The sequence below is a fragment of the Nycticebus coucang genome, chromosome 10, assembly GCF_027406575.1.
Source record: "Nycticebus coucang isolate mNycCou1 chromosome 10, mNycCou1.pri, whole genome shotgun sequence".
Lineage (NCBI taxonomy): Eukaryota > Metazoa > Chordata > Mammalia > Primates > Lorisidae > Nycticebus > Nycticebus coucang.
Window position 1 is genome coordinate 124,586,047 of NC_069789.1, and position 26,812 is coordinate 124,612,858.

The 26,812-nt window shown below is 53.6% G+C and overlaps 2 protein-coding genes across 6 annotated transcripts in view; one reads left to right on the forward strand and one right to left on the reverse strand.

The window, feature by feature from the left end:
* Positions 1-504: 504 nt before the first annotated feature.
* On the forward strand, positions 505-13,970 carry CAPN12 (calpain 12). Its single transcript, XM_053605573.1, has 20 exons — positions 505-744; positions 1,027-1,096; positions 1,249-1,367; positions 1,566-1,699; positions 3,517-3,685; positions 5,016-5,090; positions 5,162-5,247; positions 5,318-5,392; positions 6,030-6,193; positions 6,279-6,520; positions 7,044-7,252; positions 7,477-7,519; positions 7,602-7,661; positions 8,018-8,075; positions 9,921-9,991; positions 10,092-10,154; positions 10,726-10,804; positions 12,791-12,907; positions 13,004-13,062; positions 13,149-13,970. The coding sequence occupies exons 1-20, from the start codon at positions 508-510 to the stop codon at positions 13,173-13,175; spliced, it is 2,157 nt and encodes a 718-aa protein (XP_053461548.1). The 5' UTR covers positions 505-507; the 3' UTR covers positions 13,176-13,970.
* Positions 13,589-26,812, reverse strand: part of ACTN4 (actinin alpha 4) — an 89,485-nt gene continuing 76,261 nt past the window's right edge. For 2 of the 5 annotated variants that reach the window (XM_053605571.1, XM_053605570.1), the window contains exons 12-21: positions 24,227-24,377; positions 21,801-21,909; positions 21,474-21,614; positions 21,214-21,396; positions 20,986-21,120; positions 19,788-19,967; positions 16,935-17,081; positions 15,791-15,856; positions 15,028-15,186; positions 13,589-14,886 (exon numbers count right to left, since the gene is read on the reverse strand). In XM_053605571.1, coding sequence (XP_053461546.1) covers positions 14,728-14,886; positions 15,028-15,186; positions 15,791-15,856; positions 16,935-17,081; positions 19,788-19,967; positions 20,986-21,120; positions 21,214-21,396; positions 21,474-21,614; positions 21,801-21,909; positions 24,227-24,377 — 1,430 coding nt within the window. In that variant the 3' untranslated portion in view covers positions 13,589-14,727. Of the gene's footprint in view, positions 14,887-15,027; positions 15,187-15,790; positions 15,857-16,155; positions 16,237-16,934; positions 17,082-19,787; positions 19,968-20,985; positions 21,121-21,213; positions 21,397-21,473; positions 21,615-21,800; positions 21,910-24,226; positions 24,378-26,812 lie in introns of all 5 variants that reach the window. The other 3 variants (XM_053605569.1, XM_053605568.1, XM_053605572.1) reach the window with 2 other exon arrangements.

The following is a 26,812-nucleotide window of genomic DNA, read 5'->3' on the forward strand; positions in this document are numbered from 1 at the left end:
AAGACAAAAGAGACAAGAGAGATGGAGAGAGACAGACAGTGAGGCTGGGATGGAGAAGAGAGATACGAAGATGGGGGGAGAGAGAAACTGTCAGAGATAGAAAGAGAAAGCCTAAGAAATACAGTCAGAGAGATACAGACCCTCCCCGTCCTGGCCCTCCCCAGACCCACAGGGGCCAGCAGACAGAAGCGCACCCCCACACTGACCTCCTTCTTAGCACTCCCACAGTGGCAGCCGTCTTCCCTCAGCTCTGCCCACCTTCCCTCCTGCTGCTGGCCAAGCCCATTAAGCTGCCACCCTGGCCACAACTGAAGGCCCCACGCCCCAGGGAGGAAACCACTGAACAGGCGTCCTTGCTGGCACCCCAAACCATCAATTAATAATAACAAGGGAAGGCTCCTCACACCCTAAAGACCCCCATGAAGGCTCAGATGGAGGAGAGGCCCCGCCCCCATGACTCAGGAGGTTTAAGGGCCTGGGGCCTGCCTGTGAGGCCAGAGTATCCAGATGGCGTGCAGCAGCAGGAGGGTCACCATCCAGCTTGTGGACGAGGAGGCAGGGGCTGGAGCCAGGGGCTTGCAGCTCTTTCGGGGCCAGAGATACGAGGCAATCAGGGCGACCTGCCTGGATTCTGGGATCCTGTTCTGCGACCCTTATTTCCCTGCTGGCCCTGATGCCCTTGGCTATGACCAGCTGGGGCCGGACTCAGAGAAGGCCAAAGGGGTGAAATGGATGAGGCCCCATGTAAATTGCGGCTGGGGCTGGGACCATCGGGTCTGAGGGAAGAGGTGCTGGGGGCCTGGATCCCTGGGTTTGAGGGAGGAGGGACTGGGGCCCTGCACCTGCAGGTCTGAGGGAAGAGGGGGCTACTGTGGGGCTGGCTCAGCACAGGCTCAGCCATCCAGGGCTCAGTGAGGCCCTCATTACTCTTGGGCAGTGGAGGGCAGAAGAGGGCCTTGGCGTCTGACCTCTAGCAGCTCTTTCCCTTGCTTTCCTGTGCTGAGACCTGGGCCCCCCACCCCGCAGGAGTTCTGCACTGAGCCCCAGTTCATCTGTGAAGACATGAGCCGGACAGACGTATGTCAGGGAAGCCTGGGTGAGGCTCCACACCCATCTCAAGCCCTTGGATCCAGCAGGTTTCTGCTGGGATCCTGACAGCTCCACCCCTCCATTGCCCCTGGTCTCTCCTCTCCCTGTGCCTCAGCCTCCTTCTTTCTGTCCTCACCCAATCCCAGCCTTTCCTCCCAGGTAATTGCTGGTTCCTCGCGGCCGCTGCCTCCCTCACTCTCTACCCCCGCCTCCTGTGCCGCGTGGTTCCTCCAGGACAGGGCTTCCAAAATGGCTACGCAGGCGTCTTCCACTTCCAGGTATAGCTCAGTTCCTTTGCTCATGCCTTGGTTTCCCCCACAGTGACACGTGGTATGGATTTCATAGCTGACATTCCTTCCTTGGGGTGTAATTCCTGGGGCTCAGGGACTGGTACAGCAGGGTCAGGGTTCAAAGGGTGGGGCCCTAGCAGGGCTGGACGTTGGAATCAGTCTCAGCCCTGCCCCTTCTCCCACCAGCTCTGGCAGTTTGGCCACTGGGTGGACGTCGTGGTGGACGACAGGCTGCCTGTGCGTGAGGGGAAGCTGATGTTCGTGCGCTCGGAACAGCGGAATGAATTCTGGGCTCCACTCCTGGAAAAAGCCTATGCCAAGTGAGGACCCCATTTCCCCCAGCTGCCAACCAAGTCCCAGAAGCAGGTCCCAAGCCACATGGCACCCCTGGGATACTCTGAAGATCCCAGACCAAGTGACAACCACCATACCCCTAATGTCACAACATCCCCTAAGGACCTTTAGATCTTAAATACCTCTCTCCATCTAGATTTCATAAAAAACAGTTCTGGAGACCCATTAATTCCTAAAGACCCTGAATTTCATATACTAGGTCCTGGAAGCCCCAATCTAAGATTTATCCCTTCAGGAAACCTATAATCTCAGACAATCTTTCTGTTCCATTGAGAAATCTAAAGCACCCCCCTAATATTGGGTATAATCCCTATAAATCTTTACCTTTAAAGATTTAGGGCCCTTGAATCTTTACCTTTCCCAATTCCTGACTGGCCCCATAGGGGTTACCCCCAAAGCAGACATCTCCCAGAGACTCAAAGTCTCAGACCCAGGGTCAGCTCTCCCATGACCCCTAAACCCAAACCATGCAGTCCTGGTGGCCCCAGCGACAAAAGGTCCAATTTCCGTGGGCTTCCAGTGTGTGCCTCAAGAATGTGAAAATTTTGAGCCAGGTATGGTGGTTCATGCCTGTGATAATAGCACTTTGGGAGGCTAAAGCAGGTGGATTTCTTTCTTTCTTTCTTTCTTTTTTTTTTGAGACAGAGTCTCACTACGTTGCCCTGAGTAGAGTTCTGTGGCATCACAGCTCACAGCAACCTCAAACTCTTGAGCTTAAGCGATTCTCTTGGGTGGTGCCTGCGGCTCAAAGGGGTAGGGCACCGCTTCCATATGCCAGAGGTGGTAGGTTCAAACCCAGCCCCAGCCAAAAAAAGAAAAAGAAAGCTATAATAGCCAGGCATTGTGGCAGGCGCCTGTAGTCCCAGCTACTTGGGAGGCTGCGGCAGGAGAATTGCTTGAGCCCAGGAGTTGGAGGTTGTTGTGATGCCACAGCACTCTACCCAGGGAGACAGCTTGAGGCTCTGTCTCCAAAAAAAAAGAGATTCTCTTGCCTCAGCCTCCCAAGAAGCTGGGACTACAGGCGCCTGCCACAATGCCCAGTTCTTTTCTTTTTTTTGGTTGTAGTTGTCATTTTGTTTGGCAGGCCCGGGCTGGATTCGAACCTGCCAGCTCCAGTGTATGTGGCTGGTGCCCTAGCTGCTGAGGTATAGGCACTGAGCCGCAGGTGGATTTCTTTTTTCTTTCTTGTTTTTTTTTTTAGAGACAAAATTTCACTTTATTGCCCTCAGTAGAGTGCCGTAAAAGCTCACAGCAACCTCCAACTCCTGGGCTTAGGTAATTCTCTTGCCTCAGCCTCCTGAGTAGCTGGGACCACAGGTACCCACCACAACGCCCAGCTATTTTTTGTTTGCAGTTTGGCTGGGGCCGGGTTTGAACCCACCACCCTCAGTATATGGGGTCCGTGCTCTACCCACTGAGTCACAGGCGCCGCCCAACAGGTGGATTTCTCCAGCTTAGTAGTTGAGACCAGCCTAAGCAAGAGTGACACTCTGTCTCTACTAAAAATAGAAAAACTAGCCGGGCATTGTGGTGAGCGCCTGGAGACCCAGCTACTCTGGAGGCTGAGGCAAGGGGATTGCTTGAGCCTGAGAGGTTGAGGTTGCTGTGAGCCATGATGCCCCAGCATTCTACCCAGGGTGACAGAGTGAGACTCTGTCTAAAAAAAAAAAAAAAAAAAATCTGACAATTTTGTGTATCCTGCACCCTGGGGTAGAGACCCCAGATCCCAGGGAGTTGCCTGAGATGCTCTTGCCTCAACTCTCACCTGGATTTGCTCCCACAGGCTCCACGGCTCCTATGAGGTCATGCGTGGCGGCCACATGAATGAGGCTTTCGTGGACTTCACAGGTGGCGTGGGTGAGGTGCTCTATCTGAAACAAAACATCTCGGGCGTCTTCTCTGCCCTGCGCCATGCCCTGGCCAAGGAGTCTCTCATAGGCGCCACTGCCCTGGTGAGAGCCAAACTCCCATGTGGACCCCCAAAAATAAGAGTACGGACAGGGCTGGGGTAGGGGGGTACTTCCTGTATCTTTCCTTTTTCAGCTTCTGTTGTTAGATTATTCTCTCTCACAAATCAAACCGGCAGGCCAGGCACAGTGGCTCATACCTGTAATCCTAGCGCTCTGGGAGACCAAGCTGGGTGGATCTACTGAGCTGAGGAGTTTGAGACCAGCCTGACCAAGAGCAAGACCCTGTCTCTACTAAAAATAGAAAAATTAGGACGGCGCTTGTGGCTCAAAGGTGTAGGGCACCAAATCCCATATGACGGAGGTGGCGGGTTTAAACCCAACCCCGGCCAAAAAGAAAAAAAAAAAATAGAAAAATTAACTGGGCATTGTGGCAGGCACCTGTAGTCCCAGCTACTCCAGAGGCTGAGACAAGAGGATCACTTGAGCCCAAGAGTTTGAGGTTGTTGTAAGCTATGATGTCATGGCACTCTACCCCGGTGACTAAGTGAAACTCTGTCTCAAACACACACACACACACACACACAAATCAAACTTGCATAAGTCAAAAGGTGATTTATTTGCTCTCATAAGGATGCAAGCTTCAGACATAGCTGGATCCAGGTGTTCAGAAGATTTAGCAAGTGTGTTTTTCTATTCCTAGTTCTGCATTAGCTTCATTCTCAAGCAGGCTTTCTCCTCATGGGCATAAAAGGGTCCCCCATAACTGCAAGTATCCCTCAACCTCCCCCTCCTACATTAAAATAAAGTACCTCTTTCTTAGCTGGGCATGGTGGTGGGCGCCTATAGTCCCAGCTACTCTAGAGGCTGAGGCAAGAAGATCTCTTGAGCCCAGGAGTTTGAGGTTGCTGTGATCTATGACACCACAGCACTCTACCCAGGGTGACAGCGTGAGACTGTCTAAAAAAAAAGTACCTTTCTGAGAATTTCAGCAAAAGTCTCAGCCAGGATTGACTCTCATGGGCTTAGCTTGCCCCATCGTGCTCTCATTCATTCATTGAGTTGGTCTAACTCATTCGTTGACTTAGCTTTCTGCGGGGTTACTGATCGTCTTTTTTGTCTCCCTGCCTCTGTCTCTTCTGTATCTTTCTTTGCCTCTATGTCTCTCCTCTTTTTCCACCTTTTTTTATCTCTTGTTTCCATCTCCCCCTCTCTCTTCTTTCTGTTATTCACCAACCCCGACAGCCTTTCTGAGTCCTGTGCCTGTTCAGTGCTCTAGTTGACTCCCGCCTTGTGGCAGGAGGTTAGGGGGCCGGAGGAGCAGCTACCCTCCCATCCCCCACCTTGGCCTCACTGTCTCCTGTTCTCTGCCCAGAGTGATCAGGGTGAGTACCGGACAGAAGATGGGCTAGTGAAGGGACATGCATATTCAGTCACAGGCACACACAAGGTGAGTATCCCCCATGGGAGGTCTGGCAGGGGATGTCCAGGCACCCCCCCCACTGACTCTGCTGCCCTCAGGTGTCCCTGGGCTTCACCAAAGTGCGGCTGCTGCGGCTGCGGAACCCATGGGGCCGTGTCGAGTGGACGGGGGCCTGGAGTGACAGGTGGGATGGGTCTGGGGCAGGTGTGGGGCTCAGCCCCACCTGCCCATGCCTCACACCTCAGTCTCTTCAGTTGCCCACGCTGGGATGCACTTCCTGCTGAGTGGCGAGATGCTCTGCTGGTGAAGAAAGAGGATGGCGAATTCTGGTCAGTCCATTGGGGTCCCAGCTCTGCCTCTGGGAAGGGACACCAGGTCAAAGGCCTCACGAGGGAAGTTCATGCTTTTAGGCCCTAAGGGAAACTGTGCCTATTGGTGGTCATTTGGGGATCAGGTTCTATTTGGAGAAGTCAAGGAAGAATTCATACTAACATTAGGGGAATCTGGAGCATAGTGATCGTCATGGGTAAAAGGGACAGCTAGTATTTAGGGCGATAGGGAGGCTTGACGACGTGTGAGGCATTTCTTGAGATTTGGCAATATTGAGGGCTAAAGGACACTTGATAATTGAGAGTCTGAGTGTCTTGATAGCTGGAGGTTGAAGCTAATTTGATGCTATTTGGGAGGTAGCTTATGAATCTTGGCGATTTGTGGGGAATTTCTGAGGACTGGCGGGCTCAGCCATTTGGAGGTCATTTTTATTTATTTATTTATTTTCAAATTTTTTTATTGTTAAATCATAGCTGTGTGGAGGTCATTTTTAGAGACTTGGAGGGTACTTGACAATATTTATAGAATTTGGAGGGTTTTGTAATGTGGGGGGCTTTTCTGGGATCTTGAGCTGTTAGGGGGTCTGGGGCCCTGGTATAGTAGGGCTGGGCAGTGTCTGACATGGCCACTGTCCAGGATGGAGCTTCAGGACTTCCTCCGCCACTTCGACACGGTGCAGATCTGCTCACTGAGTCCAGAGGTGCTGGGGCCCAGCCCAGCTGGAGGTGGATGGCACATCCACACCTTCCAGGGCCGCTGGGTGCGAGGCTTCAACTCTGGCGGGAGCCAGCCTAGTTCTGGTGAGGTCTGAGGGAGATCCTGAGATTCAAACTGGGGGGTGCTGTGACAGGCCGGGGACCCCCTTCTTTCTTTCTCCTCTGTTAGAAACTTTCTGGACCAACTCCCAGTTCCGGCTGACGCTGCAGGAGCCTGATGAGGAGGATGAGGATGAGGAAGGGCCCTGGGGGGGCTGGGGGGCAGCAGGGGCTCGGGGCCCAGCGCAGGGGGGCCGCATGCCCAAGTGCACTGTCCTCCTGTCACTCATCCAGCGAAACCGGCGGCGCCTGAGGGCCAAGGGCCTCACATACCTCACCGTGGGCTTCCACGTGTTCCAGGTTTGGTCTTGGGTGGGGACAGGCTGCAGGGGCAAGGCCAAGGGGGCTATTGGGCTGGGCTGAGGTTTGAGGTCCGAGGTCCGGAGAGGGTCTAGAGAAGGAGCGGAGAGGGAGCTAAGGGAATCAGAGGGAAAGGCTAGGATGGGACAGAGCCTGGGGGTCAGAAGGGCCTGACCTGACCAAGGAGAAAAGGTCTGAGGTCACAGGTGAGGGAGGGAAGGGTTGGGGAGGAATCAGCAAGGGTGTGGGTTGGGGACTGGAGAGAGAGGTTCAGTAAAGGTCCTGTAGGAGGAAAGAAGAGGAAACAGTGATTCAGGACAATGGCCACCTCCCCTTGGCTGCCCCCTGACTTCCCTTGTTCTTCCTTCTTACAGATCCCAGAGGAGGTGAGGCTGGGCTGGGCCCCACACCAGCTCCCTGACAGCCCCTGGGGCTGGCTTCTCTGCCCTGGGAGGACGTGGCAGGTTTAGACCGGCGGTCTGGAGAGCAAAAGGGTGAGCTTGACCGGGCTGTGGTCTCCCCTCCTTGTCCACAGCTACTGGGCCTCTGGGACTCCCCGCGCAGCCGCACACTCCTGCCCCGGCTGCTGCGCGCCGATCGTTCGCCTTTTTGCGCCCGCCGCGACGTGAGCCGTCGCTGCCGCCTGCGCCCCGGCCACTACCTGGTGGTGCCCAGCGCCGCCCGCGCCGGCGACGAGGCCGACTTCACGCTGCGCATCTTCTCTGAGCGTCACCACACGGCCGTGTAAGCTGATACCCGTCCCGGGGATCCCCAGACAGACCTGCGGGGGGGCCCCCGCAGACCTACTTCCCTGACTCGCCTGGACCTCCCCACCGCCCCCTCCGGCTGCCCTAATGGGCCCGCGAGACCTCTAACCCCGCGGGGATGAGCCCAGGCCCCCACTGTCCCCGTCTAGACCACTCCGCAGCCCCAGTTGCAGGGCGAGCAGCTGCGTCTGTCACTTGCAGGGAGATCGACGACGTGATCAGCGCTGACCTGCGGGCGCTTGAGGTGGGGGATGCCGCAGGAGGGGCGCGATGGTGGGGGGAGGACTGGTGGCCTGAACTGAGCGCCCCCCTTCACCATGCCTCAGGGCCCCTACACGCCTCTGGAGCTGGGCTTGGAGCTGCTGTTTCTGGAGCTGGCTGGAGAGGTGAGGAGGAGGAGCCTGGCCCTCTTTTCTGGAAAGCTCCCAGATCTTCTGTGCCTCAGGGCCTTTGCTGAGTCCCTTCACACCCTCAGGTGCCTCCTCCTCTGGAGGTGATTCCTGCCCTGCCCAGCTGCGCAGCCTCTCCCTGCCAACTCCCACAGCCCAGGGCTTCTGCAGTCACAGCTCTGCTGGTGCCCACTCTGGGGACAGATCTGTTTCTCCCACTGGGCCATGAGCTCTGAGAGGGTACGCTGGCTCAGTGCTCAGTCTCTGCTGTGTCCTCAGCTCAGTCCAGCACAGGACCTGGCCCACAGCAGTTGTTGAGTAAATGGCCTCACAAGTGGCTCTTTCCTGACTAGGGAGAAGAGCTCCAGGCCTCACAGCTCCAGACCTTACTAAGCATTGCCCTGGAGCCGGGTGAGTTTGTTGGGAGACATAGGAAGGCTCTTGGCCAAGGGTCCTGCAGTCACAGCCAGGGCCTCCAATATGTGTGTGTGTTGTGGTTTGTGTGAGTCTTTTCTTTCTTTCTTTTCCTTTTCTCTTTCTTTCTTTCTTTCTTTTCTTTCTTTCTTTCTTTCTTTCTTTCTTTCTTTCTTTCTTTCTTTCTTTCTTTCTTTCTTTCTTCTTTCTTTCTTTTTCTTTCTTTCTTTCTTCTTTTTCTTTCTTTCTTCTTTCTTCTTTTCTTTCTTTCTTTCTTTTCTTTCTTTCTTTCTTTCTCTCTTTCTTCTTTCTTTCTCTCTCTTTTTTTTTTTTTTGAGACAAAGTCTCATTTTATTGCCCTTGGTGGAGTGCTTTGACATCATACCTCACAGCAACCTCATACTCTTGGGCTCAAGTAATTCTCTTGCCTTAGCCTCCCAAGTAGCTGGTTCTATAGGGACCCACCACAATGCCCGGCTATTTTTAGAGACGAAGTCTCCCTCTGGTTCAGGTTGGCCTGGAACCTGTGCACTCAGGCAGTCCACTCGCCTCAGTCTCCCAGAGTGCTAGGATTACAGGTGTGAGCCACAGCGCCCAGCCTGTGTATATCTTTTTCGTTTTGTTTGGCAGGCCCTGGCTGGGTTCGAACCGGCAAGCCTCGGTGTGTGTAGCTTCTGAGCTACAGTTGCTGAGCCCTGTGTGTGTCTTTTGAGACAAGGTCTTACTGTGGAGTCATCACAGCTCACAGCAACCTCAAACTCCTGGGCTTAAGTGATTCTCTTGCCTCAGCCTCCTGGGTAGCTGGGACTGCAGGTGCCTGCTATAATGCCCAGCTAGTTTTTCTATTTTTTTTTCTTTTTTTTTTTGAGACAGAGCCTCAAACTGTCACCCTGGGTAGAGTGCTGTGGCGTCACAGCTCACAGCAACTTCCAACTCCTGGGTGCAAGCTAGTCTCCTGTCTCCACCTCCCAAGTAGCTGGGACTACAGGCGCCTGCCACAACGCCCGGCTATTTTTTGGTTGCAGTCGTCATTGTTGTTTGGCAGGCCCGGGCTGGATTCGAACCCGCCAGCTCAGATGTATGTGGCTGGCGCCTTAGCCACTTGAGCCACAGGTGCTGAGCCTAGTTTTTCTATTTTTAGTAGAGACGGAATCTTGCTCTTGCTCAGGCTGGTCTTGAACTCCTGAGCTCAAGCAATCCTGCCTCATACTATAGTATAGCCTTCTGAGTGCTAATGTATGTTAATCCATAATGCTGCTGGGAGTCAGGCCCTGGGTAGCCTGGGCTCAGCCTGGCAGTGCCTCCCTGACAGCTGGGGCCATGGCTATACCAAAGCTTCCCCTCCTCTGAGGGGCAGGGGTGTATGTAGCTGCTTTGAGCACAAAGTCGGAAGCCCCTGCCTGGAATCAGATCCCAGGCCTTTTGGTTCTAGCAGTCACTGACTCTCTGAGCCTCAGTTTCTATAAAATGAGAAAAGCATGGGCGGCGCCTGTGGCTCAATCAGTAGGGCGCCGGCCCCATATACTGAGGGTGGCGGGTTCAAACCCGGCCCCGGCCAAACTGCAACCAAAAAATAGCCGGGCGTTGTGGCAGGCGCCTGTAGTCCCAGCTACTCAGGAGGCTGAGGCAAGAGAATGGCTTAAGCCCAGGAGTTGGAGGTTGCCGTGAGCTGTGTGAGGCCACGGCACTCTACCGAGGGCCATAAAGTGAGACTGTCTCCACACAAAAACAAAAAAAAAAAAGAGAAAAGCAGTTAACGTCTACTTCAGGGAGTTGTGTCCATAAAGCCCTTACATGGTGGCCAGCGTGCAGGGAGTGCTGTGTGTTTTATGTTTCCTGTAGGCAGGGCCCACAGCCAAACCCCAGGGGAGATTGGACTGAAGACCTGTGAGCAGCTGCTGCAGTGTTTTGGGGTACATGGGGGACGATGCCTGGGTAGGAGGGATGGGATGTGGATGTTGAGTCTGTTCCCCTTCTGGGGCCATCAACCTTAACCGAATGCATCACCCCCAGCATGGAGGAAGCCTGGCCCTGCACCACTTCCATCACCTCTGGGGCCACCTCCTGGAGTGGCAGGTGAGGCACCTTTACTAACAGGGACATAAGCACCCTGGGGGCTATCAGGGTCCTAAGCAACATGTGGGAACTGGACAGATCTAACTGGGATGCCCCTGCCCCATCCACCTCTCTGTGGTCCCTTTAGGGGCGTTAAATAGCTGAGGGGTTGAGAGTGCTGCTTCTGTCCTGGGTTGGTATCTCAGCTCTCAGGCACTTTCTGTGTGACCATAAGCAAGTCACCTCCCTCTGAGCGGCCTATGTCTACCACTGGGGCTCTGGAACTCTGTGAAGAGGACATGGTCAGGCCTCTCCATATGAATCCCAGTGATAAGTCACTCTTTCCTGAGCCTCAGTGAGCCTTTTGGGTAGAATCTCAACTTGTCCTCACAAGCCTGCAAACTTGAGGTTGTCCCTGCATGACACACTGGGTAACAGGTTTATAGCAAGAGGCTGCTCGCCTGGAGCCCACACCAGAAGGGAGCTGGGATGCAGCCTGTCTGGCCTTGCAAGCCTCTGTTGCAGTCCTCTTCAGGGTGCTCGGTTGTGCTCAGAGGCCTTGGGGTGAGATTCACTTACACCTCCCACCCAGGCCATATTTGATAAGTTCGATGAGGACGCCTCTGGAACGATGAACTCCTATGAGCTGCGGCTGGCGCTGAATGCAGCAGGTGTGGACAGGGGCCCTGGGGCGGTCACGGGGACAGGGCTTGTTTCCCACCTGTCTACCCACTCAGCTGCAGTCATCCACATGGCCCATGTCTTGGTTTGGTGCCAGCTCCTGGCAAGGACTGGGTGACCCTGAAGAGGCCAACTGGCAAAGGGGGATAGAAACCTCTCTGTGTGGGGTGAGGAGGACACATGAAGGGAGCGGGCCTGGGAGGAGGCTTGGAAAGGAGAGGCCCTCCAGGAAGGGCAGGATTGGGAGCTGGGGTCTGAAAGGCCCAGGTCCTTGGGGCAATGTAGAATGCTCTGGATTCTGCTGAGCTTAGGTTGGAATCCTCTCTCTCCTGACCTACTCCTGGGGTGGCCTTGGGCATAGGACTCCATCTCCTTGAGCAAATGGCTAATACACAGGGGGTACAAGGAGACTGTGGAAGGCTGTGTACACACTTAAGTGTCCAGTGCTGAAAGCCACAGCACATCCCAAAGGGCCAAGACCGAGTCCTGGAAGCTAGGAACAAGCACAACCTCCCAACCAAGACATGGCTGGAGAGAAATGTTTCTCACAGGCTCTGAAGCAAATCAGAAAACACAGGAGTGGAGGGGATTTGGAGGCTGCAAGCAGAATGTGGAGCTCCCACATCTGACCTTACTCTGGGGCTCATCTGTTAATGCACAGTAGAGGGATCATAAGGAGATGGGGGGCTTGGCATGACAGTGACTGAGTCGGAGAGCCACGGGAGGGTTTGGATGTGTGCAAGGTGAGACCCAGAAAGGGTGGTCAAGTGTCCAGGGATGTGAAGGAGAGTCTGATCAGGCAAGGAAAGATGGGGCTAGAGAGAGTGGAAGACTGGGAGACAGACAGGAACAGAGGTGAAGGACAGCGGGGACACAGAACAGAAAAGTTTCCACACAGGTGGAAAGTTTGTGTTTGTATGTGCAGCACCACCGAGTGTCTGAGCCATTCCAGGAGTTATTCTGGACAGAAGAAAATTAATAAAGTGGGCTCAGTGCCTATAGCTCAAGCAGCTAAGGCACCAGCCACATATACCAGAACTGGCGGGTTTGAATCCAGCTGGCCCTGCCAAACAACAATGACAACTACAACCAAAAAATAGCCCGTGTTGTGGCAGGCGCCTGTAGTCCCGGCTACTTGGGAGGCTGAGGCCAGAGAAGTTGGAGGTTGCTGTGAGCTGTGATGCCACAGCACTCTACCCAGGGCGACAGCTTGAGGTTCTGTCTCAAGAAAAGAAAGAAAATTGATAAAGTGCTCTGAGAACTTCTCAGATGGAAATTCCAACAGGGGCCACTAAAGGGTTCTTGGTCCCTTCTCAGGTTCCTCCACCCCCTGGCTGAGGCACAGCCCTTGACATAGCACCCTCCACCTGAGGGCAGGTCACACAGCTGGAAGGAGGCTGCAGGCCGCCTGAATTCCTGTTAGGCAGGACCCAGTGTCTTTAAGGGAACTGGACAAATACTTGTTTGCGAACAAACAGTGGAAGCTCACAAAACTGCCTTCAGACTGAGTATCTCCTGGTGTCAGGGACCAAGGAGGGGAGGGTCATCAGGTGACCTTGAGTCTTGGAAGGGCTCAAAGCACTGTTTGGGCTTTTAAAAGCCTCTGTTGAGATTCTACAGCAGGATGATTTTGAACCTTTAGAAACTGTCTCTGATGTGAAGTTTAAAGAAACTGACTCCATATGCAGCTGACAAGTGCTTTTGCTGCATGAGAATATTCTCCAGTGCCCATGAGCGGGGTGGCAGGGCAGAGTCAGGGGATGTCCAGCAGGATTAGTCCATTTAATCTTCACACAATCCTATGGGGTCAGGGCCTTCATAGTTCTCATTTGATAAATGGGGAAACTGAGGCCCAGAAAAGTGAAGAGAGCAACCATGGTCACACAGCTGGATGGGGCAGAGCTGAGATTGATGCCTCTGGTGCCAGTGGTATCCTTAGGGCAGTGGGGCTCACAGGCAGCGCCCACCCCCGCCAGGCTTCCACTTAAACAACCAGCTGACCCAGTCCCTCACCAGCCGCTACCGGGACAGCCGTCTACGTGTGGACTTTGAGCGTTTCGTGTCCTGTGCGGCCCAGCTCACTTGCATCTTCCGTGAGTGCCACTTGGGCATGGTAGGGCTCAGGGAGGATGTTGCCCATAGCTGGGGGCTGGGGGTGGTGGGCACTCACCCTGCCCCTCTCTGCACAGGTCATTGCAGCCAGCACTTGGATGGGGGTGAGGGGGTTATCTGCCTCACCCATAGACAGGTGAGCCCAGGATGGAGGGACAGGGTGACTCAGGTGCCATCCTGGGAGCCTCATGCTTCAAAGCCTGTCTCCCTTCTCTCACCCAGTGGATGGAGGTGGCCACCTTCTCCTAGGATCCTAGGAGGGAGACCTGCAGCTCAGGGCTGGGGAGCTGAGTAAGACCACTCTGCTTTGGCCCTGTACCTCCCTGCCTGGTGTGAGATGAAGATCTGACAGGGCCAGCCTGCCTGGGGTTGGCTGCTGGCCCCACTGCTGGCCATTTGGGTGACCTCATTGCACTGTGCCCCCCCCCCCCTGAAACACGGTGGCAGCAGCATCTTTCTCATGCAGTATAAAGCGAGCCCACGGTGCTGGATGCTGTTCTAAGAGGGAGTCCCCAACAGTACTTCTTACTTTTACACACTTGCAGGAACAGGGCTCATGGGCTCACAGGCCCTGCCTTGCTCTGGGAAGACATGTTCTGCCACTGCTCTTGTAGGACACGGAGAACAGAGACAGGACAGAGAAAGAGAGGACACTGTAGAAATCCTTCTTAAAAATATTACATGTTTTATTATTCTGTCCCCAAAGGGTGGTTTATCCAGAAACCAAGAAAAAAAAAATCAATCAGAATAAACTCAAAAAGGGGAGAGGGGTGAACAAAACCATCAACTACCAGGCAGCCAGGCCAGCTGCCCACCTCCACCTTGAGGGTCCCCAGAGACCCAAGCCTAACAGCAAACAAAGAAAATCAGGGAGGGGCCAGGAGGGCAGCATATTAGCTATGTCTTCATTATGAGAGCAAGAGACGGCAGAGATATGTTGCTAGGTGAATATATATTTATATAATAAATCCGTAAGTTAATAAAGTAAATAGTAATTCTCTGAAAGCTTTCAATTCTTTTTTTTTTTTATAGGTTTTTTTGGTGGATGTTTTTTGTTATTGTTTTCATTGTTTTGGCTTTTTTTTTTCTTTTTCTTTCTTTTTTTTTTTTTTTTTGGTCCTTAGAAATTTTGAGACACACAAGTCCAGGGCTGGGGGCTGGCTGAGGTCGGTGGAGCCTGGTCTGTCACCCCATTTCTCTGCTACAGGAAGGGATGTTGAGCTGGGCCCTCCTCCTGGCCATCACAGATCAGGCAGGGCAGGGGCAAGAAGAGAGGGAGTAGGTGGGGTTCCGGTCCCATCAGGCAGCTGTGGCGCCCTCTCCTGGGCCCTTTGTACGGCCGGAGCAGTTCCTGGACAAGGCACATGGGGCTTTGGCCTGGATGTGGGAGGCCCTGAAGGGATCTGGGTGGTGGTAAGGGAAATGGAAGGGATCTCAGTGTGGAGAGGTGTCCCCAGGGCACAGAGGGGACCTGTTTTGCTGTGGGGATCCATTATCCCCTCCACATAGGTTAAAAAAAAACCCCAAAGAATCATATGTATCATCTACCAGACCAGAGCACTGACCCCCAAAGTCTCCCTGACCTCTACCTGGTGGGGGGGAAAGAACCTCCTGGCCAACCAACAGAGAGAGAGGAGAGAGCCTGCCCCAGCACCTCCCTGCCCACCCGCCCACCCCCAAGAGGACTGATAAGAGAGTGCTTTGCATAGATACAGAGTCAGAGGAATCAGGCCGTGAGGTGCCCTGGGCCCCTCCCAGAGGCAGTGAGGAGGGGTGTTTGGTCCTGGTCTCTCTGGGGGCCTCACAGGTCACTCTCGCCATACAGGGCTGTGGAGAAGGACTTGTAGTCAAGGGCTCCGGGCACAGCATCAGGGCCTTGGTATGGTGCCATGCGGGCGATGCAGTACTCAGCCTGGTCAGGGGGCAGCTCTCTCCTCAGCTCCTCAGCTGTGATGAAGTTCTGGGGACAACAGGCAGGACTTTGAGCTGTCCCCACCCCCACACTGGCCCACCCAGCCCTGCACACTCACTGCTGGCTGCAATACCTGTTGCAGGGACCCCTGCACCTGGCCCCTGTGTGCCTCAGAGGAGTCTGGCTCACCTTGTCCCCTGCAAGGACCTTGAAGGAGGCGATGACCTGGTCAGCCGTGTCTGTGTCAGTGGTCTCCCGAGACATGAAGTCAATAAAGGCTTGGAAGGTCACAAGGCCACTGTGGTTGGGGTCGACCACACTCATGATGCGGTTGAATTCAGCATCACCCTATGAGGTGGGGGTAGGGGCAGAGGACACAACATTTGCTGGGGCAGGGGCAGCCAGGCCCATACTGGTGGAGTCTCACAGGAAAGCAGCCAAAAGAGCAAGATCTGACCAGATACGCATCCCTGCCCCATGTTGCCAGCCCACCTCCAGTAGCCTTGGTACCTAGCTGAGCTTGTGTTGCTCTGGCTGCCCCAGGCTGAGGAGCCCGGTCCCTCTGCATCCTCCGTCCCCACAGTCTTGAATAGTGGGGAGTTGGGATCTACTGCCCCTCAGCCCAGGAATACAACTTAGCGTTGAAGGGTGGGGAAGAAAGAGAGAAAAAGAAAGAAAAGGGGAAGAGTGCAAGAAGGCTGCCCCCTCTCTCTGGAGACTTCTAGGGAAGGAAAAGGGACTCCAGGAGTCATTGGAGGGACCCCAGCCCAGCAGGTACAACAGAGGCAGAGGCAGGCAAGGCTGAGCTAGGGTGGAGGAGTGTCAGGAGAGTCTCTAGGGTGGAGGAGTGTCCCGAGGACATGGAAGCTCTGAAGGAGGGAAGGTGGGGGAGGAGGGTTTGAAAGAAAGGAGGAGTTGTTAGAGCGGCCAGGGGGAGGCAGAGGCTGCATACCAGGCTGTATCCTGTGGAGATAAGCAGAGCCCTGAAGTCATCGGAGTCCATGCTGCCTGTCTGCTTCTGCTCCCAGGACGCAGGCATAGCAGAGGAGGCCAGGCCCAGAGTAGGCAAGAGGGGACGCCCCGTGTACACAGCAGACAGACAGGACAGTGGCAGGGAGCAGGGGAGACAGAGGCCCCAAAAGACCAGGTAAGGGGGAAGGTGTCCAGAAAGACACGGCAGGGAGGCAAGAAAGCCATGAAATGGCACACACGATGGCAGGGGATGGAATGGCAAGAGGGAGGGGGAGAGAGAGAAGGAGAGAGAGAAAGAGAAGAGCAGTTAATGCACAGTCCGCTGGGGCCCAGGGGTATGCGTACCTGCCGGTCGTTCTCCACGTCATAGCCCAGGCTGATGAGGCAGGCCTTGAACTCCTCGGGCCCCAGTGCCCCGCCATGGTCCTGCCAGGCCATCCACAGGCAGGTGTGCGGGAGGGGTGGTGTGAAGACCAGGATGAAGGGCCAGGGCCACATGCAGAGGGCAGGGGGAAGGGGACACGAGGAGAAGGGGGGAAACACAGAGTTAGAGGTGACATGGACAAGGAGATGATCAGGACAGATGGGACAGGTGGTGACAGGGGGCCTTGTATCCTGCCCTCTGCCAGGCAGAGGACTCCCTCACCAGGACTTGTGGAAGGGTGCAAGAACCTCTCTGTCTTCTGAGTTTGGGGCTGGAGAGGGGACTGCATCCCATCCTGGGGGATCTCCAGGCTGCCTGATAGTGCAGAGATGAGGCTGCACGTTCCTACTCACTAAAGCCAGGCAGGTGACGTGACAGTTTAGTAAGGGGGACGGGGCAAGCCCTAGTGCTCAGGACCCTCCCTAAGGGGCTGCCAAACTAAATCTGAGTTTTAAAACTGTGTTTAACAGCTGGACTGTTTCAGGGTCTCATTGGCAGGCTGGTAAGGATGTAACCCTAGAGGGCAGGACGCGAAGTCAGGTGCTGACAGCCATACCCTGCCAGCAGGGGCTCGTGTGTCCACCCCTGTGAGCAGCAGCAACTATGACCATGAACAAACCAAACCGACAGATACAAAGACAGAGGGAAGTAAGGATGGGATGGCGACAATAGGGAAGAAAGACTCCAAGAAGCTACTCACCTTGTCGAAGTGGTTGAAGGATGCCCGGAACTCCTGCATCTGCTCCTGGCTGATGCCCTTGGCGTCTCGGGTGAGGATCTGGTTCTCGACCTCATTAATGGTGCGGGCAATGGTGGTGAGCAGCTGCTCCCAGCCCACACGGATGTGCTAGGGGAGGAGAGAGGGGATGAGTGTGGGCCAGGCAGGGGCAGGGGGGCACTGTGCTGGACTGTCCTCACAGCGGAGGGCAGAAGGAAGCCTCCCAAGTGCTGCTCCAGCCCCCTATTCTCCTGTACACCTTATCTGCTGCCTTTGCAGCATGTTTCCTGCTGGCAGATGCATAAGAGGGGCAAGGACCCAAGATGCTCATGCCAGGATCCACATGGAAACTTTTTGGAAGTATGTTGGTGGCAGGGCATGGTGGCTCATGCCTTTAATCCTACCACTCTGAGAGGCCGAGGCAGGTGGATCGCTTGAGGTGAGGAGTTTGAGACCAGTTTGAGCAAGAGCAGAGACCATCTCTACTAAAAATAGAAAAATCATAGGCTTGGCACTTATAGCTCAAGTGGCTAAGGTGCCAGCAACATACACCAGAGCTGGCGAGTTCAAATCCAGCCCGGGCTTGCCAAACAACGACAGCTATAGCCAAAAAATAGCCAGGTGTTCCGACAGGCGCCTGATGGTCCCAGCTACTTTTGAGGCTGAGGCAAGAGACTCGCGTAAGCCCAGGAGCTGGAGATTGCTGTGAGCTGTGATGCCCTGGCATTCTACTCAGGGCAATAGCTTGAGGCTCTGTCTCAAAAAAATAAAATAAATAAAGTAAAATAAAAATAGAAAAATTATTGTGGCAGCACCTATAGTTCAGCTACTCAGGAGGCAGAGCAAGAGGATCTACGGAGCCCAGAAGTTTGAGGTTGCTGTGAGCTGTGATGATGCTACAGCGCTCTATCTAGGGCACAGAGTAAGCCTCTGTCTCAAAAAGAAAAGAAAAGAAGGGGCAGTGCCTGTGGCTCAGTGGGTAGGGCGCCAGTCCCATATACTGAGGGTGGTGGGTTTGAACCCGGCCCTGGCCAAACTGCAGCAAAAAAATAGCTGGGTGTTGTGGTGGGCACCTATAGTCCCAGTTACTTAGGAGGCTGAGGCAGGAGAATTGCCTGGGCCCAGGAGTTGAAGGATGCTGTGAGCTGTGTGATGCCATGGCACTCTACTGAGGGCAATAAAGTGAGACTCTGTCGAGAAGAGAAGAGAAGAGAGAGAAGAGAGAAGAGAAGAGAAAAAAGCAACATGCTGGTCAATGTTTTTTTTTTTGTAGAGACAGAGTCTCACTGTACCTCCCTCGGGTAGAGTGCCATGACGTCACACGGCTCACAGCAACCTCTAACTCTTGGGCTTACGAGATTCTTTTGCCTCAGTCTCCCAAGCAGCTGGGACTACAGGCACCCACCACAACCCCCGGCTATTTTTTTTGTTGTTGCAGTTTGGCCGGGGCTGGATTTGAACCCGCCACCCTTGGCATATGGGGCCGGCACCCTACTCACTGAGCCACAGGCACCGCCCCATGCTGGTCAATGTTTAAGATTGGCCTTGTGAGCTTGGTGCCCATAGCTCAGTGGTTAGGGCGCCAGCCATATACACCGGTGCTGGAGGGTTTGAACTCAGCCAGGGGCTACTAAAACAATGACAATTACAATAAAAAAACAGCCAGGCATTGTGCATTGTGGTGGATGCCTGTAGTCCCAGCTACGTGGGAGGCTGAGGCAAGAGAATCACTTAAGCCCGAGATTTTGAGGTTGCTGTGAGCTGTGACACCATGGCACGCTACCATGGGCAACATAATGAGACTCTTCCTCAAAAAAAAAAAAAAAAAAAAGGCTTTGCGTCTGTAGCTCAAGCAGCTAGCGTGCCAGCCACATACACCAGAGCTCGTGGGTTCAAATTCAGCCCGGACCTGCCAAACAAAAATGACAACTACAACCAAAAAATAGCTGGGTGTTGTGGCGGGTGCCTGTAAGTCCCAGCTACTTGGGAGGCTAAGGCAGGTTGCTATGAGCTGTGATGCCTTGGCACTCTACCCAGGGTGACAACTTGAGACTCCGTCTCAAAAACAAACAACCCACCCCCCACCCCCAAAACAATTGGCCGTCTGGAAGAAAAAAATAACAATTCTGGCTTATAGTATCTATCTGTGGGTGTGCATTGAGGAAATCCTCTCAACATGCATGATTTCAAGACAGCAATATGAAAGTGACCAGCTCAAGAGATCCCTGGTACACATCAACAGGGTCTGCACCTCATGTAAGGTTGACACTGCTGAGCCCAAAGGGTGCAATATCACCCCTCCCCAGTAATGTCCCCAGGTAAGTTTATCCTGAAACGGGTATTGTGGTGATGAGAGAGCAGTGCCAGGTAAACTTGATTTTCAAAAATGTGTAAAATTCCTGTCTAGTCTTTTCTTTTCTTCTTTTTTTTTTTTTTTTTTTTGGCCGGGGCTAGGTTTGAACCCGCCACCTCCGGCATATGGGACCGGCGCCCTACTCCTTGAGCCACAGGCGCCGCCCTCTGTCTAGTCTTTTTAATCATTTCAAAACAGAGTTAAAAAAAAAAAAAAGGATGGCTGAGTGAGGTGGCTCCCAGCACTCTGGCAGGCTGAGATGGAGGAATGCTTGAGGTCAGGAGGTTGAGAACAGCCTGAGCAGTATAGTGAGACCCTGTCTCCACAACAAAATGGAGCTAGAGAAAACAGTAGATAAGGTCTTTTTTCTACAGGGCTAAAACCATTTCCAACAAGGAGCCTGGCCTGGGCTATCATAGGAAGTCATCCATGCTTGTGAAAGAGAGACTAGGACAAGGCTTACAGCTGGCAGCGGGCACTACCTCCATGGTGTAGTTGGTGTGTTTGTTGTCAAAGATGAGCGCCTCCTGGATGAGCTGGTGCTGCTGCTCCAGTAGGTCCAGGTTTGGCTTGTAGTCCACGATGCTCCGCTCATATTGCTTTAGGTGGCTCAGCTGGTCCTCTAGGGTCCCATTCATCTCAATAGAGATGCGCCCAATCTCCTGCAGAAGGGGTCCAGGCAGGGAGAAGCTGGTGAGCCCTCTGCCACCACTGGCGCCTGTAGCTCAGTAGCTAGGGTGCCAACCACATTCATTGGAGCTGGCGGGTTTGAATCCAGTCTGGGCCTGCCAAACAACAATGACAACTACAACAAAAAAAATACCTGGAGGGATATTTTTAGGGGATCTGTAGTCCCAGGTATTTGAGAGGCTGAGGCAAGAGAATATCTTAAGTCCAAGAGTTTGAGGTTGCTGTGAGCTGTGACGCCATGGCACTCTACCAAGGGCAACATAGTGAGACTCTCTCTCTCTCTCAAAAAAAGCATTTATTGGGCGGTGTCTGTGGCTTAGTGAGTGGGGTGCCGGCCCCATATGCCGAGGGTGGCGGGTTCAAACACAGCCCCGGCCGAACTGCAACAAAAAAATAGCCGGGTGTTGTGGCGGGCACCTGTAGTCCCAGCTGCTCGGGAGGCTGAGGCAAGAGAATCGTGTAAGCCCAAGAGTTAGAGGTTGCTGTGAGCCGTGTGACGCCACAGCACTCTACCGAGGGCGGTACAGTGAGACTCTGTCTCTACAAAAAAAAATAAATAAATAAATAAAAATAATAATAAAAATAAAAAAAAAATGTCCATTTAAAAAAAAAAAAAAAAAGCATTTATTGGGGGAATGAAGTAACTGCCTTTATTCCCATTGTAGAGATAAGAAACTGCAGGTCAGAGTTATACTGTGCTCGAGGCTGACATTCATCAGACCAGGGCAGAGTCAGGCTTGACATGTCCACCTGACTCCTCAGCCAAATTTCTCTCTGGACAGCACTGTGATTTTCGTCAACATAATCTTGCTGACCCTCTTAATCCCATGAGATCCCAAGGCCCCCAGCCAGAGAGAGTTGGCATCAGTAGCAGCAGGCTTCTAAGTCTGCTGGCCCTACGCCCACTGAAGACCACCTCACGTGGAGCTCCTTCTCAGCCCTGCCCTGAGTCTGCTTCAGCTCAGCAGAGCTGGGGGCCGGGTGCCTCACCTCCATCTTGTTCTGGATCCAGGGCCCCACGACGTTGGCCTGGCTGGAGAACTGGCGGCGGAGGTGCTCGTTGGACTGCTGCTTGCTCTGCTCCTCCAGGAGGGCATGGTCCCGCTTTGGCACCAGCTGCTGCACCTGGGGTGGGGGGGCATGGAGCAGAAGCAGTCAGGGGGCAGCCCCCCGCCTGACCAGTCCCACCCCAGTCCATCCTGACAGGCCCTGGCCCACCTTCTCCCACTTGGAGTTGATGATCTGGGGGGTCACAGTGGTGTAGGGGTTGCTGCCCGACAGCTTGATGTGGTTGCTCTCAGCAATCCTCTGGGCCTCCTTGTGGATGGCCAGGATAGCCTCCCGCTCCCTGTCAGCATCTGGCAGGGTTGACTTGAACTGGTCGTGGGCTGAGATCAGGCCCTAGGGAAGTAGCAAGAGTTGAGGGGGGAGCCCAGTCCCACTAAGGCCCTCAGAGTATGTGTGTGGTGGGTACAGACCTCAATCTCCTCAATGGTATGGACGATGAACATGTCCTGCAGGTCCTCCATGGCACTCTCCATCCAGTTGTTGAAGGGGGCTGCCCGCTTGGCATATTCCAGGTGTAGCTGGTCGATGGTCTCCAGCTGCTTCTCTGTTTTCTGTGTTGGGGGGAGGGACAGAGCCAGAGCAGGGAAGACAGGTCAGCGAGCAAGAGGTGTTGGGGGGCTGGCAGGGGCACTGAGGAGTCAGAGACTATCCTCTCAAGAGGGTTCATAGAAACCTATGGATCTGGTCATTGTTCACAACCCCAATAGCCCTGGGGGCAATGTGGATACCCTCCTCACCTCCAGAGCTTCCCTGCGACTATGGGTCAGAGAGCCAAGGGCGTCCCACTGGTCACAGATCTTCTGGCACCGGGTATTGACGTTATGGGAGTCGTAGTAATCCAGCTCACTGTGGGCCAGGCAGGCAGCCATGAGATCCAGCAGAGGGAAGCGGCGGGCAGGCTAGACCCCTGCCAGGGTTCCCAGGCCCAGGTGCCAAGCCAACATTCTAGGATACCAGTAACCAACCACCTCTCTGCCTTGGCCCATGGCCCACTCAGGGTAGGATGGAAGGGGGCTAACAGAGGGGCGGGGGCATCCTCCTGATCACTTCCTCCTTTCTCTGTCACTTACATGCCAACTCAGGGGATCTCCAACATGCAGCCCTTCAACCAGGCCTAGTGCCTAGGTTGCTTTTTTAATTCAGAGAATGTCGAAGCCAAAAATACGATGAAGAAAAAAAAAATTCAGAGAATGTCTGGCAGAGTACAATGGTTAAAAGAATGGGCTCTAGAGGCAAATTCCCTAGGTTTGGATTCTTGCTGTAGGGTTTTTTACTTGTGGGGCCCTGGAGAAGTACATTCTGCACTATGGATACCTCAGTGTTTTTCATCTGTGAAAATGGCGATGGGGATGCAATCAATTAATGCATGTAAAGTTCTTAAAGCAGCCCTTAGCTTCCACCTAAGTAGTGATTGCTATTTACTAGGTTTTACTTAGCACACCCCCTACTGCCTCTGCCCCAGCTTGCTCCCTGTTCTGCCACCCCCTCCTATATGAGCCCCAAGATTCCAGCCTCCTGAGATCCAGATATTTGGTTACTCTTAGCAGCAAGTCCCTAAGGAGCAAGGGGAGGAACTGGACATGGAAACCAGGTGAGCCAGCCGCCATGGGTGGGTGGGATATAGGGCCGGAGGAGAGCAGGTAAGGGCTGGGAGGGGGTTGAGGCCATGCTCCACAGTGGGACTGGGCAGCCTGGGATCCACTCCTATATGACCACTCCCTAGCTGTATGACCTGGGGCAAACCCCTCAGTCTCTCTGTGCCAAGGTCTCCACTCTTGTAACACAGGGTTGCTGGAGGGATTAGATAAGCTGGTACACATACATCACTGAAAGCCCAATGAGTTTTTGCTGTCACCATAAATCAGTGCTCAGTAGGGGATACCTGTCTGGCTCATCCTAGACAATCCATAGCCCTCTTTAACTTATCATCAGCAGAATGGATAGCACCCAAATATTCTTCCATCTCTCCTCAAGGGCTATGGTCCAGAAAGCTGCCTCAGGGTAATGGGTTTCAACATGGATACCACCAGTGGCTGAAAAGTAGGCTGGCCTAGGATTCATTCCAATTCTGTTTCTTACCAGTTTCGAGGGACTCTCACTGGTAATTTGGAAGCCTATCTGTGTCCTACGTTCCACAATCCCTGGGGGGTGCTTGTATCTGAGTCCTTGCTCTCTTTGGCCTGGACATGCCGGCTATAGAAACCCTAGGCACACCCCAGCTGTGCCAAACAGGGATGCTGTGGTTCCTGGTATTGTGAAGGCCCCACAGTACCTCTGCCTCTGGGTGAGCAAATGGGAAACCCTCAAAGCACCTGGGCAGTGGGGAGGGAGGGGTCAGGGAAGAAACCAGCTCTGCTCAGTGTAGGGCTCCACTGGGTATTGCTGCTGGGCTCCAGGCCTACAGGAATAAGCAGAACTTAAGGGGTTAATGTAGTGGAGGGGGCATCTGTGGAAAAGGCAGTTCCAGCCAAGGATCCTATTTTTGAGCAGACAGCTATTTTGGGAGCCTGATGCCCCTCCAGGGCTTGTGGATTTTCCATGAAGTAATGACCAGGGCCTCTTGCTGCCTGGGCCCTCCCTGTTGCTGGCTGCTGTGCTGGTGGAATAAGGCCCCTATTCACTGGCTCCCAAGACTTGGTGTACTAATTGTGTACACAAGTTTATCTGACTGGGGTGGAAAAGGGAGGGGAAGGAACCCGACTGCCTGGAAGCTCTTACAATAAGTGTATTCTGTGCAAGAAAGAGGGAAGGGGCTGGACAGAACAATAGGCTCACTGTGTAGCCCAGTTCCCTCAGCAAGCAGTGGCTGGGAGCAAAGGAGATTGGTAGCCTACACCATCAGAGGCCTGGGACTAATAGGGTGTGACACAGGGAAGGTGGTACCCCAGGGACCCTTAAAGCCTGAAGAATCAAAATAAGGGGCCAGAGACCTCCCTTTAGCTAAAGAATCTGGATCCTTTGTTTCTCATTCAGGGTTAAGATAGCATGGGTAAAGCCATCACCTCATTAGGCTCTTTCCTGGTATCCGAAAGGAAGTGAAGGAGGAGGGCTGGGGACCCTCTTCCTGGTCTTGAGGCAGGCTGGGCCTCAGGATGCTGCTGCTACTGCTCTGGGCAGGGTGTGGAGGGGGAGGAGTGATGGAGTATCATGAGTCCATACATACTTGAGCTCCTGGGCAATGGCTGCGATCTGTTCCACACGGTCCTGGTGTGCAGCCAGGTCACTCTCAAAGGCCTCATGCTTGCGGATGAGGGCCTTGATGTCTGAGAGGGTGGCTGTCTCATAGTCCCGGTGCTTCAGCATGGCTTCCTTCCCTGGGGGTAGGGGAAGAGTCACTTAGTAGCACAGCAACTGTGGGGCAGCAGCTTTCTAACCAGAGGGAAGAGGAAGGGGGGATTGTGGACCTACATCCTTCCACACCAAGGATGACGCAATGAAGGCTAGAAACTTCCAGAACCTCCTTCCTTGCCCTCCAGGATCTTTAAGCCCAATTATGTCCTTGGGAGACACTTTGGGGTTGGTGGGCCTAAGACAGCTATCCCATCTTGTGCACTCAAAACTTAGCACCTTTATTGGTTGAAGACCATAAAAAATTGGACCCTGGTACCATGGATGGGAAGTTAGACACCAGCTTTTTTTTTTGTGCCTGCACAAAGCCTGGCTAGTGTTTATTTTCAAGACAGAGTTTTACTTTGTCGCCCTCGGTTGAGTGCCATGGTGTCACAGCGCACAGCAACTCCAAACACTCCAAGCAATCCTCTTGCCTCAGCCTCCTGAGTAGCTGGGACTACAGGTGCCTGTCACAATGCCTGGCTATTTTTAGAGATGGAGTCTTGCTCTTGCTCAGGCTGGTCTTGAACTCCTGAGCTCAAGCAATACACATGCTTCAGCCTCCCAGAGTGTTAGGTTTACAGGCATGAGACATTGTGCCTGGCCTACTTGTTTTATTTTTATTTATTTATTTATTTATTTTTTTGTAGAGACAGAGTTTCACTTTATGGCCCTCGGTAGAGTGCCATGGCATCACACAGCTCACAGCAACCTCCAACTCCTGGGCTTAAGCGATTCTCTTGCCTCAGCCTCCCGAATAGCTGGGACTACAGGTGCCCGCCACAATACCCGGCTATTTTTTTGTTGCAGTTTGGCTGGGGCCGGGTTTGAACCCACCACCATTGGTATATGGGGCTGGTGCCTTACCGACTGAGCCACAGGTGCCGCCCCCTACTTTTTTTATTTTTAGTAGAGACAAGGTCTTACTCTTGTTCAGGTTGATCTTGAACTCCTGAGCTCAAGCAATTCACCCCTGCTTCAGCCTCTAGAGTGCTAGGATTATAAGCATGAGTTACTGCGCCTGGCCAGACACCAACTCCTGAAGGGCTATAACCTGGAGAAGCATGTGCGGTCACAGCCCATGCCCTAACAGGCTCAGGGAAGGGGAAGTGCTGGAGCCAGGGTTCTTCTAGAAGCCTGACCTCTACATCTATACCCTGGCTCTGTGGATTTGGGTTCCCCTGAGCAGTGGGCCCGTCACACAACTATGTGCCCCATGCTGTCTTAAGGCTTCCTATGTGCAGTGGGGCAGGGCCCATCATTAGGCCCTTTGAAGTAAGGGAGGACACTGTTATTAGGCCTGGAGCCTGGCTAATTACACACCCAGAACAAAAGCTCAAGTAAACCCTGCAAGCAAGTTAAAGTCTTGCAGAGAACTGAGGGGAAAATGCTAACTTGGGAAGGTAGCTGGTACCCCAGCTTCACAAAGGACCCCCTGCTTCAGGTAAGCCACCACTTCCCCTAGCGGGGTAGCTCAGAAGGGCCCTTTACCTCCGAACCAGAATGTCTGACAAACAGCTTCCCACCCAGTGCAGTGACAAAGAGTTCTTGGGGGCCCATTCCTTCATCTGTAAAATGGGGTCAACACCAGTACTCATGCTACACAGGACTATTCTAAACTTTCAGCAAGGTGATCTTTAACAATGGCAGGCACAAAGCCAGTACCATTCTCTCCCAGTGTCATCTGTCTGGCAACTACCAGCCCCCCGCTAGGATAGGGCCTGGCAGGCAAGAGATAGGTAGCTGAGGAAACTCTGACTCTACTGGTGCTGCCACCAACCCCAGGGCAGGAGGCTTAACCACAAAGGCAAGTTTGCAATTCCCTTTTCCAAATTGCTTTCTTCCAAGGGTGGGAACCAGAAATAGCAGGTTATGACTCTCTGTCTCAGCAGAGTTTCAGCAAGGGAGCTGGCAAGGGGTGCATTAAGAGGAATCGAAGGAGGGGACTATGGCTACAGCTGGTTGGGATATAGGCCAAGAGGCAGTCAGCGAAGGGACAAGGGGGATTGTTGGCTTTTGGTTATATCCTCAGGAAATCTAAGTCCCTGGGAGAAGGATCCATGTGAACTCTCCCCACCCCCGTAGGCTGTGAGGTATGATGAAAGGGCTAAAGAAAGATGGTCACTCAAACTGTCCCTCTGAGCCCACCCCCACAGGGAGGCTGCCATGACTGGATCCCAGGGGTGCAGAGGGGTGGGAGGCCAGCCTGTCCTCTAGTTTCACATAATTGGTGGTTCAGATAACAGAGGCTTTGGGTCTTGAGAATGAGTGAGCAGGCCTGTCTGGGAGCACCAGGCTTATGCCAGGGACAAGGCCAGGTGCCAGGTACCAGGCAGGGGTGGGGGCAGGGATGTGGAGACTGTTGAACCAGTTGGGCCTTGACCTGAGTCTGAGCCAACTTTTAAATGTCTTGGGTGAA